This window comes from Bufo gargarizans, chromosome 5, assembly GCF_014858855.1.
Source record: "Bufo gargarizans isolate SCDJY-AF-19 chromosome 5, ASM1485885v1, whole genome shotgun sequence".
Classification (NCBI taxonomy): domain Eukaryota; kingdom Metazoa; phylum Chordata; class Amphibia; order Anura; family Bufonidae; genus Bufo; species Bufo gargarizans.
The window spans coordinates 74,286,711-74,310,084 of record NC_058084.1 but is presented as its reverse complement, the minus strand read 5'-3'; the positions used below and the strand labels follow the sequence as shown (position 1 = coordinate 74,310,084).

The window sequence follows — 23,374 nt, the reverse complement described above, 5'->3', positions numbered from 1 at the left end:
CTGGATGAGCAGGTGGAAGAAGAGGAGGAGGAAGCCGAGAAGGAGGAGGTGGCAACAGGAGGCAAAGAATGTTGCCCTGCGATCCTTGGCGGCGGAAGGACGTGCGCCAAACAGCTCTCCGCCTGGGGCCCAGCTGCCACTACATTTACCCAGTGTGCAGTTAGGGAGATATAGCGTCCCTGGCCGTGCTTACTGGTCCACGTATCTGTGGTTAGGTGGACCTTGCCACAGATGGCGTTGCGCAGTGCACACTTGATTTTATCGGATACTTTGTTGTGCAGGGAAGGCACGGCTCTCTTGGAGAAGTAGTGCCGGCTAGGGACAACATACTGTGGGACAGCAAGCGACATGAGCTGTTTGAAGCTGTCTGTGTCCACCAGCCTAAATGACAGCATTTCATAGGCCAGTAGTTTAGAAATGCTGGCATTCAGGGCCAGGGATCGAGGGTGGCTAGGTGGGAATTTACGCTTTCTCTCAAATGTTTGTGAGATGGAGAGCTGAACGCTGCCGTGTGACATGGTTGAGATGCTTGGTGACGGAGGTGGTGGTGGTGTTGGTGGTACATCCCCTGTTTGCTGGGCGGCAGGTGCCAACGTTCCTCCAGAGGCGGAGGAAGAGGCCGAGGCGGCAGCAGCAGAATAGGCCGAGGCGGCAGCAGCAGAAGAGGTAGCAGGGGGAGCCTGAGTGACTTCCTTGGTTTTAAGGTGTTTACTCCACTGCAGTTCATGCTTTGCATGCAGGTGCCTGGTCATGCAGGTTGTGCTCAGGTTCAGAACGTTAATGCCTCGCTTCAGGCTCTGATGGCACAGCGTGCAAACCACTCGGGTCTTGTCGTCAGCACATTGTTTGAAGAAGTGCCATGCCAGGGAACTCCTTGAAGCTGCCTTTGGGGTGCTCGGTCCCGGATGGCGGCGGTCAGTAGCAGGCGGAGTCTCTTGGCGGCGGGTGTTCTGCTTTTGCCCACTGCTCCCTCTTTTGCTACGGTCTCACCACTGCCTCTTCCTCCGAACTGTGAAAGTCAGTGGCACGACCTTCATTCCATGTGGGGTCTAGGACCTCATCGTCCCCTGCATCGTCTTCCACCCAGTCTTGATCCCTGACCTCCTGTTCAGTCTGCACACTGCAGAAAGACGCAGCAGTTGGCACCTGTGTTTCGTCATCATCAGAGACGTGCTGAGGTGGTATTCCCATGTCCTCATCATCAGGAAACATAAGTGGTTGTGCGTCAGTGCATTCTATGTCTTCCACTGCTGGGGAAGGGCTGGGTGGATGCCCTTGGGAAACCCTGCCAGCGGAGTCTTCAAACAGCATAAGAGACTGCTGCATAACTTGAGGCTCAGACAGTTTCCCTGGTATGCATGGGGGTGATGTGACAGACTGATTGGCTTGGTTTTCAGGCGCCATCTGTGCGCTTTCTGCAGAAGACTGGGTGGGAGATAATGTGAACGTGCTGGATCCACTGTCGGCCACCCAATTGACTAATGCCTGTACCTGCTCAGGCCTTACCATCCTTAGAACGGCATGGGGCCCCACCAAATATCGCTGTAAATTATGGCGGCTACTGGGACCTGAGGTAGTTGGTACACTAGGACGTGTGGCTGTGGCAGAACGGCCACGTCCTCTCCCAGCACCAGAGGGTCCACTAACACCACCACGACCATGTCCGCGTCCCTTACTAGATGTTTTCCTCATTGTTACCGTTCACCACAATAAGAAAAATATTATTTGGCCCAATGTATTGAATTCAAATTCAGGCCTTTTTTTACAGACACCTAACACTATCTGGCTATCTATTTAGGTACCGTATTATACTAATACAGGCACAGCAGTAACGACAGATTTAGCTGAATATAAATTTGAGGCCTAGTATTTAGGCGCTGGGTGACAGGTATACAATTACTGACAGAATTAGACTTGGAAATGCACAGTAGCGTGTGTGTGAAGTTATTCAGAATGACCCTATGTGCACCTTGAATCTTATATACCCTTTTAGGGATAGATTTAAAGTAGTTCTGATACAGCAGAAACCACTAAATTAGAAAATTGCTAAATTGGGAATTGTATTTCAACCCAGAACAAAAACTGTGCTTTGACGGACACTAAATAACTTGACCAGCCACAGCAGTAATGACAGATTTAGCTGAATATGAATTTGAGGCCTAGTATTTAGGCGCTGGGTGACAGGTATAGGTTTACTGACAGAATTAGACTTGGAAATGCCCAGTAGCGTGTGTGTGAAGTTATTCAGAATGACCCTATGTGCACCTTGAATCTTATATACCCTTTTAGGGATAGATTTAAAGTAGGTCTGATACAGCAGAAACCACTAAATTAGGAAATTGCTAAATTGGGAATTGTATTTCAACCCTGAACAAAAACTGTGCTTTGACGGACACTAAATAACTTGACCAGCCACAGCAATAACCACAGATTTAGATGGATGTAAATTTGAGGCCTAGTATTTAGGCGCTGGGTGACAGGTATACGTTTACTGACAGAATTAGACTGGGATATGGCCAAAAAATAACCACACTATTGCTGGTTAAATGCACTTGGTGTGACAGCTTGACCCTGATGTAGGATTTAGCCAAAAAACAACCACACCATTGAGGGTTAAATGCACTTGGTGACAGCTTGCCCCTGATGTAGTATATGGCCATAAAATAACCACACTATTAATGGTTAAATGCACTTGGTGTGACAGCTTGACCCTGATGTAGGATTTAGCCAAAAAACAACCACACCATTGAGGGTTAAATGCACTTGGTGACAGCTTGCCCCTGATGTAGTATATGGCCAAAAAATAACCAGACTATTGATGGTTAAATGCACTTGGCGTGACAGCTTGACCCTGATGTAGGATTTAGCCATAAAACAACCACACTATTGAGGGTTAAATGCACTTGGTGGCAGCTTGTGCTGGCGCACCACAAGACACAAAATGGCCGCCGATCACCCCAGAAAAAAGTGAATGAAAAATGCTCTGGGCAGCCTAAAAACTGTGAGCAATTCAATAGCAGCAGTTCAATGATCCACAGCTGCAGATCGATCTCTGAATGAAGTCTTTTGGAGGAGTTAATCACTGCCTAATCTCGCCCTAACGTCGCAGCTGCAACCTCTCCCTACACTGATCAGAGCAGAGTGACGTGCGGCGCTACGTGACTCCAGCTTAAATAGAGGCTGGGTCACATGCTGCACTGGCCAATCACAGCCATGCCAATAGTAGGCATGGCTGTGACGGCCTCTTGGGGCAAGTAGTATGACGCTTGTTGATTGGCTGCTTTACAGCCTTTCAAAAAGCGCCAAGAAAGCGACGAACACCGAACCCGGACTTTTACGAAAATGTTCGGGTCCGTGTCACGGACACCCCAAAATTCGGTACGAACCCGAACTATACAGTTCGGGTTCGCTCATCCCTACTTATGATACCAGTTCTTGTAATCATAGGGACTCCAGGGGTCGGACCTCCAGTGATCAGAGACTTATCACCTACCTATCCACTTATCCACAAATTGTATTATACAGAGTTTAGAGATTATATAGAGGTTATATATTTGCAACCAGCACAGTATGGATGTATGGGCAGTATGGGGCTCAGTGGTTAGCACAGGTGCCTTGCAGCGCTGGGGTCCTGGATTCAAATCCAACCAATAACAACTTCTGCATAGAGTTTGCTTGGGTTTCCTCCGGGTACTCCGCTTTCCTCCGACACTCCAAAGACGTACTGATAGAGACCTTAGACCGTGAGCTCCACAGGAGACGGAAAGCAATGATAACTGGACTGCAGAATATGTCAGGACTATATAAGTGAGTAAATGCTGTTTCCTGGGAGCCAAAGTTTATTTAGGCCAAAGTTGGGTGAGACTTCGGTGTATTACTACTGTATTAATTTCTGCATCTTAAAAAACTGTTTAAAACAAGAACCAGAAGTTGGCTTTCGTACCGAGGTACCAGCCAGTACCAAGGCCCACTTCGGATTCCTATTTTAAATTGTTTTTAAATATACAGATAGGAATACCGTAGTAATTCACCAAAGTCTCACGCAACTTTGGGCGAGACGAACTTTGGCTCCACTGAGCCAGTACTTATTAATGCAGCATTAAAACGAAGTTTCTGAACGAATCGACTTCGGATCTATAATCCAAAGGTCAGTTCGCTGAAGCCTACTGATCAGTGGAATGACTGTATGCATGAGGTGTTTTAATTGTAAAAAAAAATGGAGAAGTCGGGGATCATTAATAAGCGTTATAGCAAAACTGAAATGTGTAAATGGGGCTGCGAGTATTATGGAGGCGCTCTCTATGCTGGGGGGCTGATTGTCTGCTTCACAAGCCTTGGGATGCAGACTTATCTCCTACTTTTTTGTACATTGCAGTCCGAAAGGGTCTACTTTCAAGTATACCTGCCCAAAGGTGGACAGGACAGAAGCAAACCCATGTTCTTCTGTAAGAAGTGGAGTATTGGAAAAGTTGTGGACTACGCAGCTTCTACAGCGAGCCTGAAAAATGACAATAACAGAGCCTCTGCCAAGGTATTTTTCACATTCCCTGTTCAGTGCCTGGTCTGCCAGCTAATATATATGACAAGTCACGGGTATTAAAGGGGTTCTCCGATGATGCAAAATAGCCCTTCAGTGGTTTACCAATGTAAATGAATGAACTTACTAATATATTTTAGTTCTGAAAAACTATACAGATGGCAAAATTGCTGTCCCCGTCGTCGCATAGTCCCTGAAGTGGCCATCTGATGGAAGCTCTGTCACCGGCAGGGAGCTTCCTTTCCCTCTCTGTCTCAGTAAAGTGATAAAGGGGCTCAGTTCATTAGCCACCCGGCCACCTTCACCTTTACTAAGAACTATGGGGGTCATTTATCAGACAGAAATACAACTAAATAAGGCGTATTTCTGGGGCAGATTGGTCTAAAATAAAGGATGTGTGGCGTGTGCGGGGAAAGGGCTGATAGACATGTCTCATTTACCATTTTCTACGCCAGGTTTAGGGTGCATTCACACGGTCGTATTTTTGGCTCTGCATCCGTTCCGCACCTATTTCAGTTCTCCGCTGGCTGTCAATGAATGGGAACATTCCTGTTTACACCCAGAACCTGAAATTAAATATGTCCATTTATAGCCAGAAAGCAAAGATCTTGAACATGGCGAGGAATTAAGAGTATAATCAGAAAATCTGGCATTTGCCGTGTACACGACAGGTTGTATTTACTCGGCGTGCCGTATCTGTCTTCCAGAAGCTGAGAGTGTGCCATGCAGAGACAGGAGCGGCTCTCCCGATGGACAGCTCGGTGGAAAAGTGGCTTTCTAGTGCAGAGAATCCTTTGTATAATGGTGGAAATATTATCATCGAGTATTTGGATAATGATTGCAGTGAAATTGAAGACGTCAGTTTGTATTTATCATAGTGTCATAATAAGAGATGTGTTCAGTACAATAAATATTCTCTTTGTTACGTCTTTATGTTTCTTTTAGATCCTACTGTATTGTAGCTGGTGACGTACAAGAATCCACGTCTGAGAGTAAGGCTAGGTTCACACAGAGTATTTTCAGCGCTGAAAGAAAACTGATGCAGAATCTGCATCAGTTTTTTTTTGCATGTGTTTCTTTTCCTGACGTTTTTGATGCAGTTTTGGCAATGATTTTCATTCAGTTCCTTTCGGTAGAAATTCTGGATGTGGATTACACGTAAATTATGGACAGGACACTTTTTTCAAAACTGCAGGTGAAAAAAAAAAGTATTGTATGGTTTAAAGGGGCTTTCTGGGAGTTTAATGCTGATGACCTGTCATCCATATGTGATTGGTGGGGATCCGACACCCAGGACCCCCGCCAATCAGCTGTTTCAGAAGGCAGTGGCGCTCTCAGCTTTCAAAACAGCACCTGGAATTTGTAATGGAGTGTAATTAACAATGTATTATAGCTATTGAGTTATTTAATGAAATCCATCTGTATAGCGCCACCTGCTGTTTGCCTAATTTCTCTGTCCACCTCAGTGAGGTGGACGCACATGCTTTATGTTCCATCCTTCAACTTTCACCAGCTGCAGCAAAAGGACACACACCCTGAGCTGCCAGCCCGAAATTATAATAGTAATAATAGCAGAACAATCGGGGCAATGAATGGGGAGATCTCTGGACCCATGTGAGGTACAGGGCTGGTTCTAGCTTTGTTAGAAAGATATTGTCCTGTACTATATGGTGTCTGAGCCCGATTTTCATTTAACCATGCAACCCATTTAAAGGGGTTGTCCTGTCTTTTACTATTGGTGATCTATCCTATCCTCAGGATAGGTCATCAATATCAGATTGGCAGGGTTGCCCGGTTTAGGACCCCTGCCAATCTGATATTGATGACCTATCAGATGTATGAGGAGAATGCACGTGACGGCCCGTCTCTCTTCCTGTTCACCGCTGCTGTCTATGGAAAAGACCATAGACCGCAGCAGCAGACAGGAAGAGAGAAGGCCCCTAGACGTTTATTGATCACATCGCCCAGGCACAGTTCAGCCCCATAGAAGTGAATGGGGCTGAGCTGCAATACCAAGCACAGCCATTATACTATGTACTGCACTGTTCTTGGTTTGCAGCGAGAAGGCCATAGCGCTACTGCGAGCACCACTGCTTTCTCATACAGATGAACTAAGGATAGGTCATTAATAGTAAAAGCTCGGACAACCCCTTTAAGTCTCATGTAGTGTACTAATTGATTGTGGCCTGCTCCCATTATCCTCCCCCACCCCTTTGCACAAGGATTTGCTATTTGGACCTTGAAAATAACCTGCTACCGTCAAAACTGTTTTTTGTGTTTTCCTAATTCCCATTTAGCCTCAAGGGAAACTTATTTAAAAAGGGCAAATTAAGCTTTTTCAAGTCCCACCCTGAAAAGGAGTTGCCCACTTGTCTAACAGAAGAAAAATGTTGTATCCTGACGCACTATGGTAACGAAGGACAGCTTATTCAGTACTGACCGTTGCTCTGTAGCCTCCATTGTGGACACTACTTAGGAGCTTACCATGGGTGGGATTCTAGTTCTGGTGGCGTGAACAAGAGATGGTTAATGTGATTGCTCACCCCCTCTTCTCACATAGACTTTTCATCATGTCAGCAGGACATCATCCCACTTACACATTGAGATGTGCTGTTGGCAAGTAAAGCTCTTTGCAGCCAACAAACCATCAGCCATAACATGATAGCCACTTGCTTGATATTGTGTAGGTCCTCTCGTGCTGCCAGAACCATCTAAGCATGGACTCAGCAACACATCTGAAGGTGTCCTGTGGTATCTGGCAGGAAGATGTTAACAGCGGATCCTGGTTGGAGCCTCCATGGAATGGACTTAATCATCTACCACATATCACAGGTGTTCAGATTTAGGGCTGAAGCGATTACTCAATAAATCGAGTAATTTGACACAAAAAAATCCTTGATGCAAGATTTGTTTGTGTCATGTGACCACGGAGCGGGAGTGAAGCGCTTGCTATTACTCACCGTTCTGTGGTCACCTGCCGGCCCGTACAGCGCTGCACTGGATCCTGACACATCATCAGGTCATAGTGCACGTAAGCGCGCACTATGACCCGATGCTGTCTGACGTCCGGACGACAGTGCGGCGCGCGGAGAAGAAGATGGAGGAACTGTGGAGCCGCGCCCCTACAAGAAAGGTAAGTATTTTATTTCACTGGCGCTGGGGACATGGCACTGAAGGGGGACAGCCTGGTGGCACTGAAGGGAAAACAGCCTGGTGGCACTGAAGGCACTGGGGAAGGGGGACATGGCAATGGATGGTATGGAGGGGGAGTGGGGGACATGGTGGATGGCATGGAGGCAGTGGGGGAGGGGGACAGATGGCAATGGATGGCATGGAGACACTGGGGGAGGAGGACATGGCAATAGAGGGGCAGATGGCAGTGGGAGACATGGCATGGAGGGGCTGATCTGATGGCAGTGGGGACATCACATGGCATGAAGGCACTGGGGGGGTGGGGGACATGGCAGTGGAGGGGCTGATTGCACTGGGGGAGTGGAGCTGAAGGCACTGGGAGAACTGAGCTGATGCCACGGAGGGGGGGGGGGGGAGCTGATGGCATCGGTGGATAGTGGAGCTGATGGCACTGGGGGAACTGATGCACTTGGGCTGAACGAACAGGGGGGATCGAAGGGTGTTGGGGACTGATGGCAGGGGGTTTTATAAAGGAAAACAGTCTATTTATCAATTTTTTTTTTCTTATTAGAGTACTCGATTAATCGTAAAAAATAATCGATAGAATACTTGATTTTTCATATAATGGTTTACTGCAGCCCTATTCAGATTGACATCTGGGAAATTTGGAGACTAAGTCAACACCTTGAATTCTTTTTCATGTTCCTCAAACCATTTCTGAATACCTTTGCACTGTGGCAGGACATATTATCCTGCTGAAAGAGACTACTGCCATCAGGGAATGAGATTGCCATGAAGGGAGGATGTACTTGGTCCATGCAAGGTTCAGATAGATGGAACATGTCAAAATAACATTCAAATGAATGTTAGGACCCAAAGTTTCACAGACAAACATTCCCAAGGGTATGATACCGTGACTACTGGCTTTCCTTCTTCCTATACTGATTCCTGGTGCCATATAGGGCTGAAACAATTACTCGATTGAATCGAGTAATTCGACACAAAAAAATCCTCGATGCAAATTTTTTGCATCAAGGATTCGTTTGTGTCATGTGACCACGGAGTGGGAGTGAAGTGCTTGCTATTACTTACCGCTCCGTGGTCACCCGCCGGCCCGTACCACGCTGCACTTTCAGCCCTGACACATCGTCGGGACATAGTGCACGTATGCATGCACTATGACCCGACGCTGTGTGACTTCAGGGCAACACGCCGAGAAGAAGACAGAGGAGCTGTGGAGTGGCGCCCCTACAGGAAAGGTAATTACTGGCACTGGGGGGGTAGCTGAAGGCAATAGGGGAACGGAGCTGATGGCTCAGGGAGGAACTGATGCACTTGAGCTGACAGCACAGGGGGGAACGAAGGGTGTTGGGGTCTGATGAGTTTTTATATAGGAAAACAGTCTATTAATTCATTTTTTTTAATTAGAGTACTCGATTAATCGTAAAAATAATCGGTAGAATACTCAATTGCTAAAATAATCGTTTACTGCAGCCCTAGTGCCATATCATCCCCAGGTTGTGACACACATGCACCCAGCAATATGATTCATAAGACCAGGCCCAAAACCTCATATGCAACCAACTATGATGCACTGCGTGTTCTGGCACCTTTCTGTCATAGTCAGCATTCACCTTTTCAGCAGTTTGTGCTACAGAACATCTTGTTATCCCACCTGAATAAGTTAGCCTTGGATGTCCAAGACCTTGTTGCCAATTTTTTGGATGTCTTTCCTTGGACCACTTTTGGTACATACTAAACACAGCATACTGGGAACACCTCAAAAGACCCAATGTGGGAGATGCTCTGTCCCAGTTATCTAGCCATCACAGTTGGCCCTTGTGAAAACTACACAGATCCTTACACTTGCCCATCTTCCTGCATCCAATACATCATCTACAAAAACTGTTCACTTCCTTCCTGATACATTTCACCAATCTTATCATGAGATATACTGTATATGCATATATTAATGTGAATTGTAAAAATGTTCCTATGTGAAAATCAAGTCCAGACCTTCATATGTTGTAAAAGGAATGTATGCCGGTAGCAGTCAGATCACTTGAAAATCTAGAGAAAAGTAATGGGTAATTACATTGATTTAGTTACAAGGGTTGGCCAAGGTTTCTACAGTGATGGCTTATCCTTAAGATAAGCCATCATTAGTAGATCAGCTGAGCAGGGTGAGGAGTGTCAGACCTCAGTGGATTAGCTAACACAAAAAAAAACCAAAAAAAACTGACAACCCCTTTAAAATTTACCTCCAGTGATATCAAGATTTCCTGAAATCCTCAGGAACAAGAGCAATTCCTCACTGTTATTGTATGTTATAATTTATTGAATAGGTTGATGGTACTCAGATTCTCTATAATTCAGGTTAATAGGGGTTCTCATTGACCTCAATATAAAAAAACAAGTATATCAATATCAACCTCTCCTATATGTAGCTGTTCAAGGGCTCAAGTGCGTTCTAGGTCATCCATTTTTGGCCAGCGGCCTCCAACAGCTTACAACAGACTGGAGTTGAGATGTTGGCAGCAGTTGGGTGACAGACCTAAAACATTCTCAGCAATCACTGACAGTTTACTTACAGCTGCCAAGTGCACATGTAACAGGTCAGCCAGTTTATTATATATAAACCTGACGATAGATGTCCTTTAACCCATGTACGGTGGAAGTCATCATTTTGAATATGGGGCCCACCTACGAGTGGGCACTGTAGTCGCCGACTTTCTGCTTTTTCAAACAGCAAGGGCCTAGGACTAATGCCTACCATTCTTAAGGCCAATCGCAGATATTTACCCCCTCAGATGCCGTGGTCAAATGTGACCATGGCATCTGAGCGGTAATCTCAACCATGAAAATGCAGAAACTTCCCCCAGCTAAGACCGGGGAAGCTGTAAAAAAAAAATATATATATATATATATATATATATATATATATACACACACACACACACTCACCTAAAGAATTATTAGGAACACCTGTTCTATTTCTCATTAATGCAATTATCTAGTCAACCAATCACATGGAAGTTGCTTCAATGCATGTAGGGTTGTGGTCCTGGTCAAGACAATCTCCTGAACTCCAAACTGAATGTGAGAATGGGAAAGAAAGGTGATTTAAGCAATTTTGAGCGTGGCATGGTTGTTGGTGCCAGACGGGCCGGTCTGAGTATTTCACAATCTGCTCAGTTACTGTGATTTTCACGCACAACCATTTCTAGGGTTTACAAAGAATGGTGTGAAAAGGGAAAAACATCCAGTATGCGGCAGTCCTGTGGGCGAAAATGCCTTGTTGATGCTAGAGGTCAGAGGAGAATGATTCAAGCTGATAGAAGAGCAACGTTGACTGAAATAACCACTCGTTACAACCGAGGTATGCAGCAAAGCATTTGTGAAACCACAACACGCACAACCTTGAAGCGGATGGGCTACAACAGCAGAAGACCCCACCGGGTACCACTCATCTCCACTACAAATGGGAAAAAGAGGCTACAATTTGCACGAGCTCACCAAAATTGGACTGTTGAAGACTGGAAAAATGGTTTCTTGAACATGACAATGAGTTCACTGCACTAAAATGGCCCCCACAGTCACCAGATCTCAACCCAATAGAGCATCTTTGGGATATGGTGGAATGGGAGCTTCATGCCCTGGATGTGCATCCCTCAAATCTCCATCAACTGCAAGATGCTATCCTATCAATATGGGCCAACATTTCTAAAGAATGCTATCAGCACCTTGTTGAATCAATGCCACGTAGAATTAAGGCAGTTCTGAAGGCAAAAGGGGGTCCAACACCGTATTAGTATGGTGTTCCTAATAATTCTTTAGGTGAGTGTATATATATATATATATATATATATATATATATATATATATATATATATAAATTAAAATCACCCCCTATCCCCAAAATTAAAGTTAAAGATAAAAATAAAGTATTGCCGAATCCGAGAACGTCTGTACTATTAAAATATAAAAATATTTGGCGGACAGCACAATGGATTTTTTTTTATTAAATGGACAAATTTGCAATTTTTTTGTCACTTTACCTCCCAAAGAAAATTGAATAAAATATTATCAAAAAGTCATGCACACTCCAAAATGGCATTAATGAAAAGTACAGATCGCCCAGCAAAAAATGAAATGAGACCTCACACAGTTCCATTGGCGTGAATATGAAAAAATTTATACGGGCCAGTGCATGTCAAAAAAACTTTATTTTTTCAGTATTAAAACACAAGAAAAACTATACAATTGTGGTATTGTTGTAATCATACTGATCTGGAGAATAAAGGTAACAGGTGAGTTTTACCACATAGGGAGCACCATCGAAACAAAACCCATAAAAACTGTGATGGAATTGCGTTGTTGTTTTTTTTTTTTTTTTCAATTCCACCACATTTGAATTTTTTTCTTCCAGCTTCCCCCTACATTGTATGCAATATAAAATGGTGCAGTTAGAAAGTACAACTTGCCCTGCAAAAACAAGACTAATATGGCTATGTGAATAAAAAGATTTAAAGAAATGGCTCTGGGAAGGCAGGGAGAAAAAAACAGAAACAAAACATTGCCAGGTCCTCTAATGGTTAAGAGATACAAAGCCTTTTGTTAGGAAATCTGTGATGGTTCAAGGTCTTTGACTTCACCAGTATAATTGTCTCACCTGCATTTATGAACTACTGTATCTAAAGAACCTTTAGGCCTAGATTGCTATTCCTATAGATTTTTGTTATCTTGGTTGAGTGATAACATACACAGTTATAACTGGCCTATAGAAGTGTAATTTACTACAAGCCTCTCCCCGGCATGTCCTGTAATACGATAGTTTACACGGGTTCTGACGTCTGCACACCTACTGACATAGTACATATATAGGAAAAATGCTAGAGCACCTGGCAGATAATCTGGGTGGGGACCAACAGCAAAACTCACTAACAACCCCCTTAAGGTTCTATTTCTCCATCGTGTCCATGTTTCCACAAGCCTTCTCTTGAGAGATCACACTACATACCTTAAGGCTCGAGACAAAAAAACATTTCTTCAAGAATTTTCTGGTCTAAAGAGAAGGGGCTGTATCAACAATACGTCACGACTTGTTCAACTTGTTTTACTACTTTTGTGTAATACCCAAGCCCCCTTCCTACAGTTGTGCTCATTTACTCACCACTAACAGCAGTGGCTGAAAGATGACGGCCTTCAAGGGAATATGGACAAGGCAATTCTGGACCTCCATGGCTGGAGAATTCCTGGCAGTTTTTCTGTTTTTGGTTATAAGTTTAGGATCAACTGCAGGGATGAACATACCTGGTCCTACGGATACTCATATAGCCTTCTGCTTTGGACTGAGCATTGCTATACTGATTCATTGCTTTGGACACATATGTGAAGCTTTCTTGAACCCTGCTGTGGCATTGGCTATGATATGTACCAGAAAAATATCGGTGGCCAAAGGACTATTTTACATTGTTGTCCAATGTGTGGCCGCTATTGCCGGGGCTGGAGTGGTCGCTCTCATTACACCACACGAAAAATGGCCGGTTGGGGTCACCAAGGTTAGTGATGGGATCACCTATGAATATGCATTCTATGTATCCTATTTTTGTATCTATCTACTATCTATCTAGTTGACTATCTAATGTCTACCTATCTAATGTCTATGTATCTATCGTCTATCTAATGTCTGTCTCCTATCTATCTAATGTCTATTTATTTAATATCTATCTATCTATGCTATATCTATCTATCTAATATCCATCTTAGAAAAAGGAAAAAGTACAGCAGCACTCCTATGATGCTGGGTGCAATTCCCAATTGTTCCTAGGATGTGGAACGATGATTATAGAGCAGAAGAATAAGGCAGCGCTCCGGTCTTCCCGTGACAAGCTTGACAAAGGCTCCATTGAGAGAGCTTAAATGCTGCATTGCTGTTGGGTGTAATAAAGCACCCACCTATTCACTGGAAGACCGGAGTGCTGCCTTATTCTTCTGCTCTATAATATCTATCTAACCTATCTATCTACCCATCTGTCTAGCTGTCGTGTCATTTTAAACCAGATTCATTAGCTCAAGTCATCTCTAGGACAGTCTGTAATAGAGTTAATTTTTAGAATTAAGCTAATAATATGTAATATTTATAAATGAGGCTGACACATACCTGGTCTGTTACATGTATAACATACATATAGATATAGGAGCCTAACTAGTTGAAGGGGTGAAATCACAAAAAAGGGTGTGCCCACCTTCGTCTATGGGGTGTGTATGGAATCCCAGCCTAGCCCAATAAACATGTTCAGAAATGAACAATGGACAATTTAGTATTTCTTACTGTAAATTTTTTCTTAAGGACTTTTTTTTTTTCATTGTTGCTTACCAACAAAGGATACTGTTCACAAGTGACAAAGCCAGAGCTCTCTACTCTCAAGGAAATCCAGAATTGTTAAAGGGCATCTGTCAGCAGACTTGTACCTATGACACTGGCTGACATGTTACATGTGCGATTGGCAGCTGAAGGCATCTGTGTTGGTCCTATGTTAATATGTGCCCGCAGTACTGAGAAACTTTTAATATATGCAAATGAGCCTCTAGGAGCAATGGGGGTGTTGCCGTTACTCCTAGAGGCTCTGCTCTCTCTGCAGCTGCCGCGCCCCCTGCACTTTTTTTTGACAGGGCCAGGCGATGAAAACATTGACTTTATGTTTTTTTCCATACTCAGTACAATTGGGCATATGGCAATAGGTTATCTAAATTATTTTTTGATGTTGGGGGCAACAGGAAGTTAAAAATGTGGCATAGGATTTCCTGTGATCAATTATAGGAAACCCTTAAATGGTTTGTCCAGTTTTTTGGGTTTTTTTTTTGCCCCCCAGTCATAGATACCTTTGGCGAAATCCATACTCATCTGCTCTCCATTGCTCTGTTCTGGTTCCTTGGGCCCCAGGCTATCTTCACTGGACTTCGATCCCCATTTGTTAACTTCCACATGGACTGGATCATGTGAGCCACTGCAACCAAATCGTGCCACCTGGGGACACAACACTTCTGAGGCCAATCATTGGCAACAGCGGCACATGTGACCTTCTCCATGCAGACTTTGACAAACATGGTCCAGAAGGCCAGTGAACAGAGCTAGTGAGCCGACGGGGAGCAGGTGAATACACATTTCTCCACAGGTACCGCTGGTTGGGGGACAAATTACACAAAAAATAATATGAACAAACCCTTTAAACGAATGTTAACACCTGTTCATGACCAGTATTTCTATACAACATGGACAATGCCTCAACAATATACAGATAAGAATAGTATAATATGGATCAGTGGTCTAGTCTGGAACTAAATATTTCTGACACATGTATATCATATCAAATGAACCGAAAGTTATTAGCTATAACATACCTAATACACTTTATACACCATGCTTTTTTTCAATCGCGTTTCCAATTCCAGGAACATGAGACTATTTCACACGGACAAGCCCTTCTAGTGGAAACCATTATCACGTTCCAACTGGTCTTCACTATATTTGCTTCTTGTGATAAGAAAAGAAGTGATATCAAAGTGCCCATACCTCTCATCATTGGCTTATCCGTCACCATCGGACACCTCTTTGCAGTAAGTATATACTTAATGGGGTATTCCAGTTTGTTAATGTTATCCCCTAGCTGCAGCCTCTGCATCCTCCTGAAAAGAATGGAGCGGCCGGTCGCACCTGCGTGTTGCCGCACCATCCATTTCTGTGGGAGTTCTGGAGATAGCCAAGCAGGGCGCTCACCTATCTCCAGAATTTCCATAGAAATTAAAGGAGTGGCTGAAAACGTGTGACAAATCACTCTGTTCTTTTCAGGGGGGCTGAAGAGGGTAGGGGGGCCCTGTTTTTGTGACCAGTGGTAGGACCCCCATCAATCTAATAGTAATCCGCTATCCTGTGGATAGGGGATAACGCTAACCAACCGGAATACCCCTTTAATTACTTTTGATGGGGATTATAATGGATATATTGGAAAAGGCATGAGAGTGGCATATACCCGTACGATGAAGGATATAGGTTGGAACTATTGTAGCTCTCAGCCCCTCTATTATGAAGGACATTAATAAGCCTCTGTTCATATTTGTATCATGGTTTCCGTTATACAGAAAGCACAAGGCGTTGACTGATGGGTTGCATGCCATACACTTAGTGGACCTGACAGACCACACTGACTTATAATGGAGACTGTCAGGTTCTGCCATGTCTGACTCCCAGTTTCACAGCAGCCTTTAGAAAAGGAATTCATCAGGGTTCTCCAGGAATGATTTAAAATGGCCACCAGCAACCTGTCCTAGAGTGTGAGCAGGACTGCTCACATTCTAGGACAAATTATATGCGGCCATTTTAAATCATTTTGGGAGAACCCCTTGGTTAATGACAAATACAGATACTTACTAAAACAGACATATCATGAGATCTGACTAGTGCTCCTTAAAATGGTTTCCCCTGTAATACGAGCATCCCCTTCCTTGTGTGTCTTCCTACTTGATAGAAGTTTTTGCCGCTCAGAACAGTCCAAGACCCACCAGTTATTCCAGGGGAGTTTTTCCCAAAACACTACACAGAAGGGGAAAATGTGGATGTCAGTATTGCCATCACCAGTCGACCTGGTACTTATGGTTCCACATACTGCGCAGCTTCTGTCTATTGCTGTTATGTCCCCCTACTCCCCCTCAGGCTCCCAATGTTAGGCGCATGCGCTGCACAGTCCAAATAAATCTTAAATAGCGCATGTGCCGTTATTTGCGACGGGACTGTAAGCAAATATTGGCAGGTGCAGTTGTCCTCTATATATGGTATATAGAGAAATGAAGAATACAACAAATAAAGGCTATGGGACACATTTGTTAACAGTGTCATAAGCAAGGTGGCCATCCAGAATTCTTCTTTTTTCTGGACAACTTATTCAAAAATCACAGACAGCCAACAATTTTTTACAGACATATTGGAAAACTATGATGAATGTTAAAAATGATAAGTAATAAATGTCTATAGTTCAATATACCAGTAAGAACTCATCACCAGCATGTACTGTTAGCTGTAAAATGATGATAATTACCACCAAAATATTCTAGCCAAGTACCACCAGCCTCAAAAATAATCACAAACACATTTATTTTTCTCCACGGACACAGGAAAACATTTGCCTATTTTTCTGGACGATTGACAACCCTGTCATAAGTGCTGCACTTCACAAAGACAAGCCGAGACATTTGCGTTATCAAGATGGTGTAAACTACAGAACACACTTCTGTATGTCATCTCCTGGTGGTCATACATGTATTTGTGACACAAAGACGGCATCATACATTTGGTTCAGGCATTGTGCAACCAACTTAAAAATGGCACATATCAATCAGAAATACTTTGCTTGAAAAATATCCAGAATTCTATCTATTGAGATGGGTTCAGCAGAAGGGTAGACGTCAGACAGGTGACGTTACCGGCCTTACCACTGTGACTCACCAGTGCCTCAGCCCATCCCCTGAGTGTAGGCGGTAGATACGATTTAAGCTGTTGTTGAATAAGCAGTTTCCAGAAATTCCTGACATTTCTCAGACTTGTAGTCCGACAGGTAACCGGTTACACAAGTGAGCGGCACAGGAAAGTGACTTTCCTGCTTACATCATCATCCACTAATACTTGGTACCATGTGGGGTTAGCTCACGTGGTGTAGATACTGTGGATCTGGAGCTCCAGACTTGCATGTGACAAGTCCATGGAGTTTTACGGTACCAGCAAAGTGTCAATTTATGCTGTGTATTTCCACCATGGATTCAATTAGTTACAATGAAGAGGGTGAAATCCAAAGCCATATCAACTGCAAAATCCGCATGTAATTCACACACCCTTTGCCATGGATTCGGAGTTTCCTCTGCATTGTACGGCACTTTTGGACCTAAACTAAGACATGCTGAAGTGACACAACCCCTTTAAAACCTAGGACCCAAATCCCTACTGCTCCATGTTAAAGGAAAGTTCCAGGCAAAACCATAACATTTTACCAGACCCCAATGAGCACCAATCGGCAATATGCATGTCAATCAGCGTTTTTTTAAAAACACAGCGCTGATGTACACTAAATGGAGGATAGACAATCGTCATTATGATCATTCATCCCCCATTCAGTTTGAATACTGTTGGCAGAAGATCTCATGTTTACAGGAGGTGATTATATGTCGCCGACTAAAAGATAATTTTTATAATGATCTCGTCAGTAAGAGGGTAAACCAGCATTTGCTTGTTTCTTGGCTGATTGGTGGGGCTTTTACTCAGGCTGGGGATCAAGTGCTCCTTTTAACCAGTCATTGTCCCACGTAAGAGATCCCTGACGGCAGCACCTCACATCAACCTCAATCATTCGACACACCACAAGCAAGCCACAGCAACTGTGATCCTCCTCAATCAGTGCCCAGTGTGCAACGATATCAGCCGACAAACAAGCAAATGCTAATACTGTCAGCAGAGGATAGGCTGCTGACAGTATGCAAATTGAATGGGTTAGATTGCCATCAATTTTCTTTTAGTTTAATTAGATTTTAGACTGCAAGCATGTCATCTAAAAAGGGCCAAGGAAGAGTGAATGAAATGGGCTGGGAGTAAGCAATGCTTCTGTGGGAAGAAGACTTCTGCAATAGACCATGTGAGGCTGCATGCCACCTTCGTAGAAGGCATGGAATGGGACTTTAGATTTCAGTCAGCTCTATCCTCACAGTATTGTACATGCTATTCTATTCAGTCCATGGCATTATATACACAAACACTGCCTCATCTGATTGTCTTTCTCAGATTCAGTACACTGGAGCCAGCATGAACCCCGCCAGATCACTCGGAACCAGCGTTGTCTTTGGCAAATGGGAAAATCATTGGGTAAGTTGTAGCACAGTAATCATATAAAGATCTCGTTTTTAAATTCCTCTAACAGGTACATTAAAATCAAAATAAAAAATGGCCTGGAAATGTTTTTTTTTTTAAATTGTAAACATGTAATGTATGTAGATGTACAGAAGTTAAAGAATAATTACAGCATAGGGGCCCCTGTTAGTACATAGTAATTTATTAAGGACATAACTAATTTTGACCTTTAAAGGCTGATAAAAATTATTTGCTCTTCTGCATTTTTGTTATTTCTCAGGTCTTGTTTTTTGAAGGATGAGCTGTAGACTTTTTGGAAAAATATATTTATTTTTCTTTATGCATTTTTTATACAGAGGGTTAGAATTTATCCTTAGGCGGTAATTTACTATACTGAAATACGCCTGCAGGTAAATTGGGCGTATTTCAGGCACAGATGGCGGTGCATTGTTTAGTTGCGCCGGGATCTGCGACTTCTCCCCGCTCATACCAGGTCTAAAATTGTGGGTGTGATGTGGGCGGGGAAGTGGATGGACCACCTATTTTATGCATACAAAATGGTCTAAATGTAAGACAGCTCGGAAGCTGTCTTACATTTAGGCCGCATGCACACGACCGTGGTGTGTTTTGCGTTCCGGCACGGACAGCCTTTACATATAACTGCCTATTCTTGTCCGCAAAGCCCGGACAAGAATAGGACATGTTATATGTTTTTTTTTTTTTTTTGCAGGGCCGCGGAACGGAGCAACGGATGCAGACAGCACACGGAGTGCTGTCCACATCTTTTGCAGCCCCATTGAAGTGAATGGGTCCGCATCCGAGCCGCCAAAACGGCAGCACGGATGCAGACCAAAACAACGGCCGTGTGCATGAGGCCTTAGAACTGGCACTGAAGTTACGGAGAGGCCTGGGCCTCTTCATAACTCCGGCGGATCCACCGTCAGCTATGGGGCTTTATTAACACCGGCGTCTAAATCGCTGGTCTTAATAAAAGTGCTCCTTAGTCCTTAAAGAGGACCTTCACCACAAAATGCAGTGCAATCTAAAACCACCATGTTCTAGAGTAGGAGGAGCTGTTCAGATTGATATATAGTTTTGTGGGAAAAGATTAAGTAAAACCTGTAATTTATACATTTACTCGCTGAAGGACCCCGGCTTCGCTCGGGTATATTTTTTATCTATTTCATTTAATGTTTGTATCCAAATGCAGTATCCACTATAACAGTGACCTCTAGAGTACCCCGCCCCCTTAAAAGTGACCTACACAGCCCCTCCACCCCTTAACACTGACCCCCCACAGTGCCACGTCTCCTTAAAATGGGACCTCCACAGCAGCCCACCCCCTTAACTTTGACCTTCATAGCAGCCTGCCCCTTTAACAGTGAGTTCCACAGCACCCCACCCCCTTGACAGTGTCCTCCACAGGGGCCTGCCCCCTTAAGAGTGACCTCTACAGCACCCGCTCCTTAACACTGACCATAGGTTACAGTCCCCTTAACTGTGACCTCCGCTATTCCCGACCCCCTTAGCATAGACCTTCACAGAGACTGTCCCTTTAACAGTGACTGCCACAGTACCCCTCGCCCTTAACAGTGACCTGCCACAGTACCCTGCTCCCTTATCAGTGACCTCACAGTACCCTGCTGCCTCTTTAATAGTGGCCTCAACAGTCCCCTCCTCCCTTAACAGTGACCTCCACAGTGCTCGCCCCCTTAACAGTGATTTCCACAATAACTCTCCCCCTTAACAATGACCTCCACAGAGCTCCGTTCCCTTAAAATGTGACCTCCACAACACCCTACCCTCTTAACAGTGACCTCCATAGTGGACTGTCCCCTTAACTTTGACCTCCACTGTTCCCTACCCCCTTAACAGGGACCTCCACAGCGCCCCGCCTCTTTAACAGTGACCTCCATAGTACCCCATCTCCTTAACAGTGATTTCCACAACACCCCGCCCCCTTAACAGTGGCCTCTACAGCAATCTGCCCCTTAACACTGACCGCCATAGCGGACCATCCCCTTAACTGTGACCTCCACAGCAGCCTGCCCCTAGGGTGGCCAGAGGTCCGGTTTTAGGCAGGACAGTCCGGCTTTCAGACTCCCTGTCCTCTGTCCGGTGCAGGGCCTGGACAGACACAGGGATGTCCTTTTGAACAGCTCACTCTCAGATAGTAGCACTGTGCTGTCTGAGCGTGAGCTGCAGGGAGAAAGACACCCTCCCTCCCACCCCTGCAGCTGACAGAAGTTGATTTTTACCTTCATTTTTCAATCCCCGTTGGCTGCCGAGTGGGCGTGGCCTAACCAGATCGGAGGGGTGGCTTAGCGGGACCTGGGGGTGGGGTTTTTAATTCCGTCTTTTGAGGGTGGCCTGAATGGCCACCCTACCTGTCCCCTTAACTGTGATCTGCACAGCACTCTGCTCCCTTAACAGTGTCATCCACAGCGCCCTGCCCCTTTAAAGCTGACTTACAGCAGTGAACAAAAATGGCTGGGTTGTTATGGAAACCTGGTGTAAAACTGTATGTATGTGCAGACTAAGGGCCTGCGAGCTTCTATTGGCTGATAAGGGACATGTGACCGTGTGTATGGCAGGCTTCTATTGGCTAATGCATTTTTCAGGTATATCTCAGGTACGTGCTAGAGAGCTTAGACCAGGTCTAAAACCTTCCCAGACACCTGATGTACCTGTGTGCCAAATTGTGATTGTATATGCAAGGGTGCGGATTCCTTTAGCGTACATACATACACTCAGCTTTATATATTAGATATCTCTGCTTTTTCCACTTCCTGTGAACAGCTATTGGTACAGGAGGGAGGTGTTATCAGTGACTGTGCATAGAGACATAGCTGTCAGTCACTGATAACCCCTCCTCCCTGTACCTATAGCTCTTCACAGGAGGTGGAAAAAGCTAAGATATAAATGTATAAATTATAGGTTTTACTGGATCTTTCCCCACAAAACTATATATCAATCTGTTCAGCTTCTCCTGCCCTATAACATGCTGCTTTCTGATAGCATTGAAGTTTGTGGTGACAGGTCCTCTTTAAGACCCTTGCCAATCTACACAGCTGGGTGGTGGTGCTGTGACAAGTGCTGCATATCCTTCAGCGTGTACATGGACACAGTGGTTCATCAGTACAGGTAGTGTTTTCCCTAGGACTATCCTCAGGCTCATTCTTGTAAATGGGACTTACTGTAGATGTAGTACAGGGTAAAGCCATCTGTCTGGATAAGCCACTGTCACACTCCGCAGTTATGTATATATCGTTTCTTGACTTTTAGTGAAATCTTGTAATTATCTGTTTCACCTTTTAATGAGCACTTCACTTTCCCAACAGATCTACTGGATCGGTCCAATGATAGGTGGCATACTTGCCAGTTTTATCTATGAATATCTGTTCTGCCCAGATCCTAACAATAAACTAAAGAGGCAGGTTAGTTTCAGGACAAGACCAAATGAAGACGACTCTCAGCAGCTGACAGTGGGACCAGGAGGAGAATATAACAAATTGGAGACGACTGCATAACATTGTCAGATTTATATTTCATCGCTGCTGTGTGTACTATGGACTGAGAGGACTCAAAAGTGGTCATTAGGAGAGAGAATTGCTGAAATGCCACTGGTTATTTATTCTGGGACACATATTGCATTTTACCACTGCCCCGCTATTATTGAGAATTTTTGAGTATAATATAGGCTAGTTTTACATCTGTGGCATGAAATCTCTGGCAGGCTGTGCTGGAGTTCTCCCGATCCGGCATTGTCGGATACTGCCAGCTGCCCACCAGGCGCCATTGACTATAATTGGTGCAGCAGAGATCCATCCGCAACGTTTTTTGTCCAGCTGATTCCCGGCATTCTTTGCCAGAACAGCCTGACGTAGAATACAACCCCAGATGTGAAAGTAGCTTATATTTTAGAATGTATCAAAAATGTTTACATTGCAGGATGAGTTTAGTTTATTCTGTTTTGTGCAGTAATTTACAGGAATGTTTCTGCCGTTTTGCAATGAATATTATAATATTAAGAAGGGATATATGTTAGATATATAGTATACCACATTTTTCGCTCCATAAGACGCATGGGACCATAATAAATAAGAAAAAAATATTTTTCATCAGACCTCAGATCAGACCCCAAATCTTCATTAGACCTGAAATCAGACCCTCAATCTTCATCAGACATCATTCTTCATCACACCTCCTATCAGACCCCCGTTCCTCATCAGACCTCAGATCAGATCCCCAAGCTTCATCACACCTCAGATCAGGTATAAAATAAATAAAAGAACTTACCTCTCCTGCTCCGGACAATGACGTCACTCACAAAATCCAGTGCATTCTTCCTGCACTCACCGCTTCCTGGTCTTCTGCTGGCGCCATGCTGCATGGTTACCTGACAATGCAATGTTTCCCGTCATAGTGCGTATAATGTCCTGACGCTGTACCGAGTCAGGACACAGTACAGCGGTCGCCAGCAGAAGACCAGGGAACAGGGAGTACAGCCAGGAGAGCAATGTTCACCTCTCCATAATGGAAGCGCTCATTAGTATTCGCTTCATGATACACACTGCCATTTTCCTCCCACTTTTGGGGGGAAAAAGTGTGGAGCGAAGAATATGGTATATATAATGAACTTAAAGCCTGACATTAAATATTAAATGGGTTTCTGAGATTCATATTGATGGCCTATCTTGAGGAAAGGCCATCAATATCTGATTCATCGGGGTACCGACTTCCAGCCCCCCCCCCCCCCACTAAAGAGGCTGCTGTGCTCCAATGAGTGCTGCGGCCTGTTCCTAGACCAGTGA

At 44.3% G+C, this 23,374-nt stretch overlaps 2 protein-coding genes across 2 annotated transcripts in view; both read left to right on the top strand.

The window, feature by feature from the left end:
* The window catches only part of ZFAND1 (zinc finger AN1-type containing 1), a 33,427-nt gene extending 27,971 nt beyond the window's left edge, over positions 1–5,456 (top strand). The window contains exons 7-8 of the mRNA XM_044295004.1: positions 4,376–4,531; positions 5,245–5,456. Of these exons, the coding sequence (XP_044150939.1) occupies positions 4,376–4,531; positions 5,245–5,415 (327 nt within the window). The 3' untranslated portion in view covers positions 5,416–5,456. The remainder of the gene's footprint in view (positions 1–4,375; positions 4,532–5,244) is intronic.
* Positions 5,457–12,864: 7,408 nt separating this feature from the next.
* LOC122939059 (aquaporin-4-like) lies at positions 12,865–23,167 on the top strand. Its single transcript, XM_044295005.1, has 4 exons — positions 12,865–13,230; positions 15,125–15,289; positions 18,495–18,575; positions 21,902–23,167. The coding sequence occupies exons 1-4, from the start codon at positions 12,865–12,867 to the stop codon at positions 22,088–22,090; spliced, it is 801 nt and encodes a 266-aa protein (XP_044150940.1). The 3' UTR covers positions 22,091–23,167.
* The last annotated feature ends 207 nt before the right edge of the window (positions 23,168–23,374 follow it).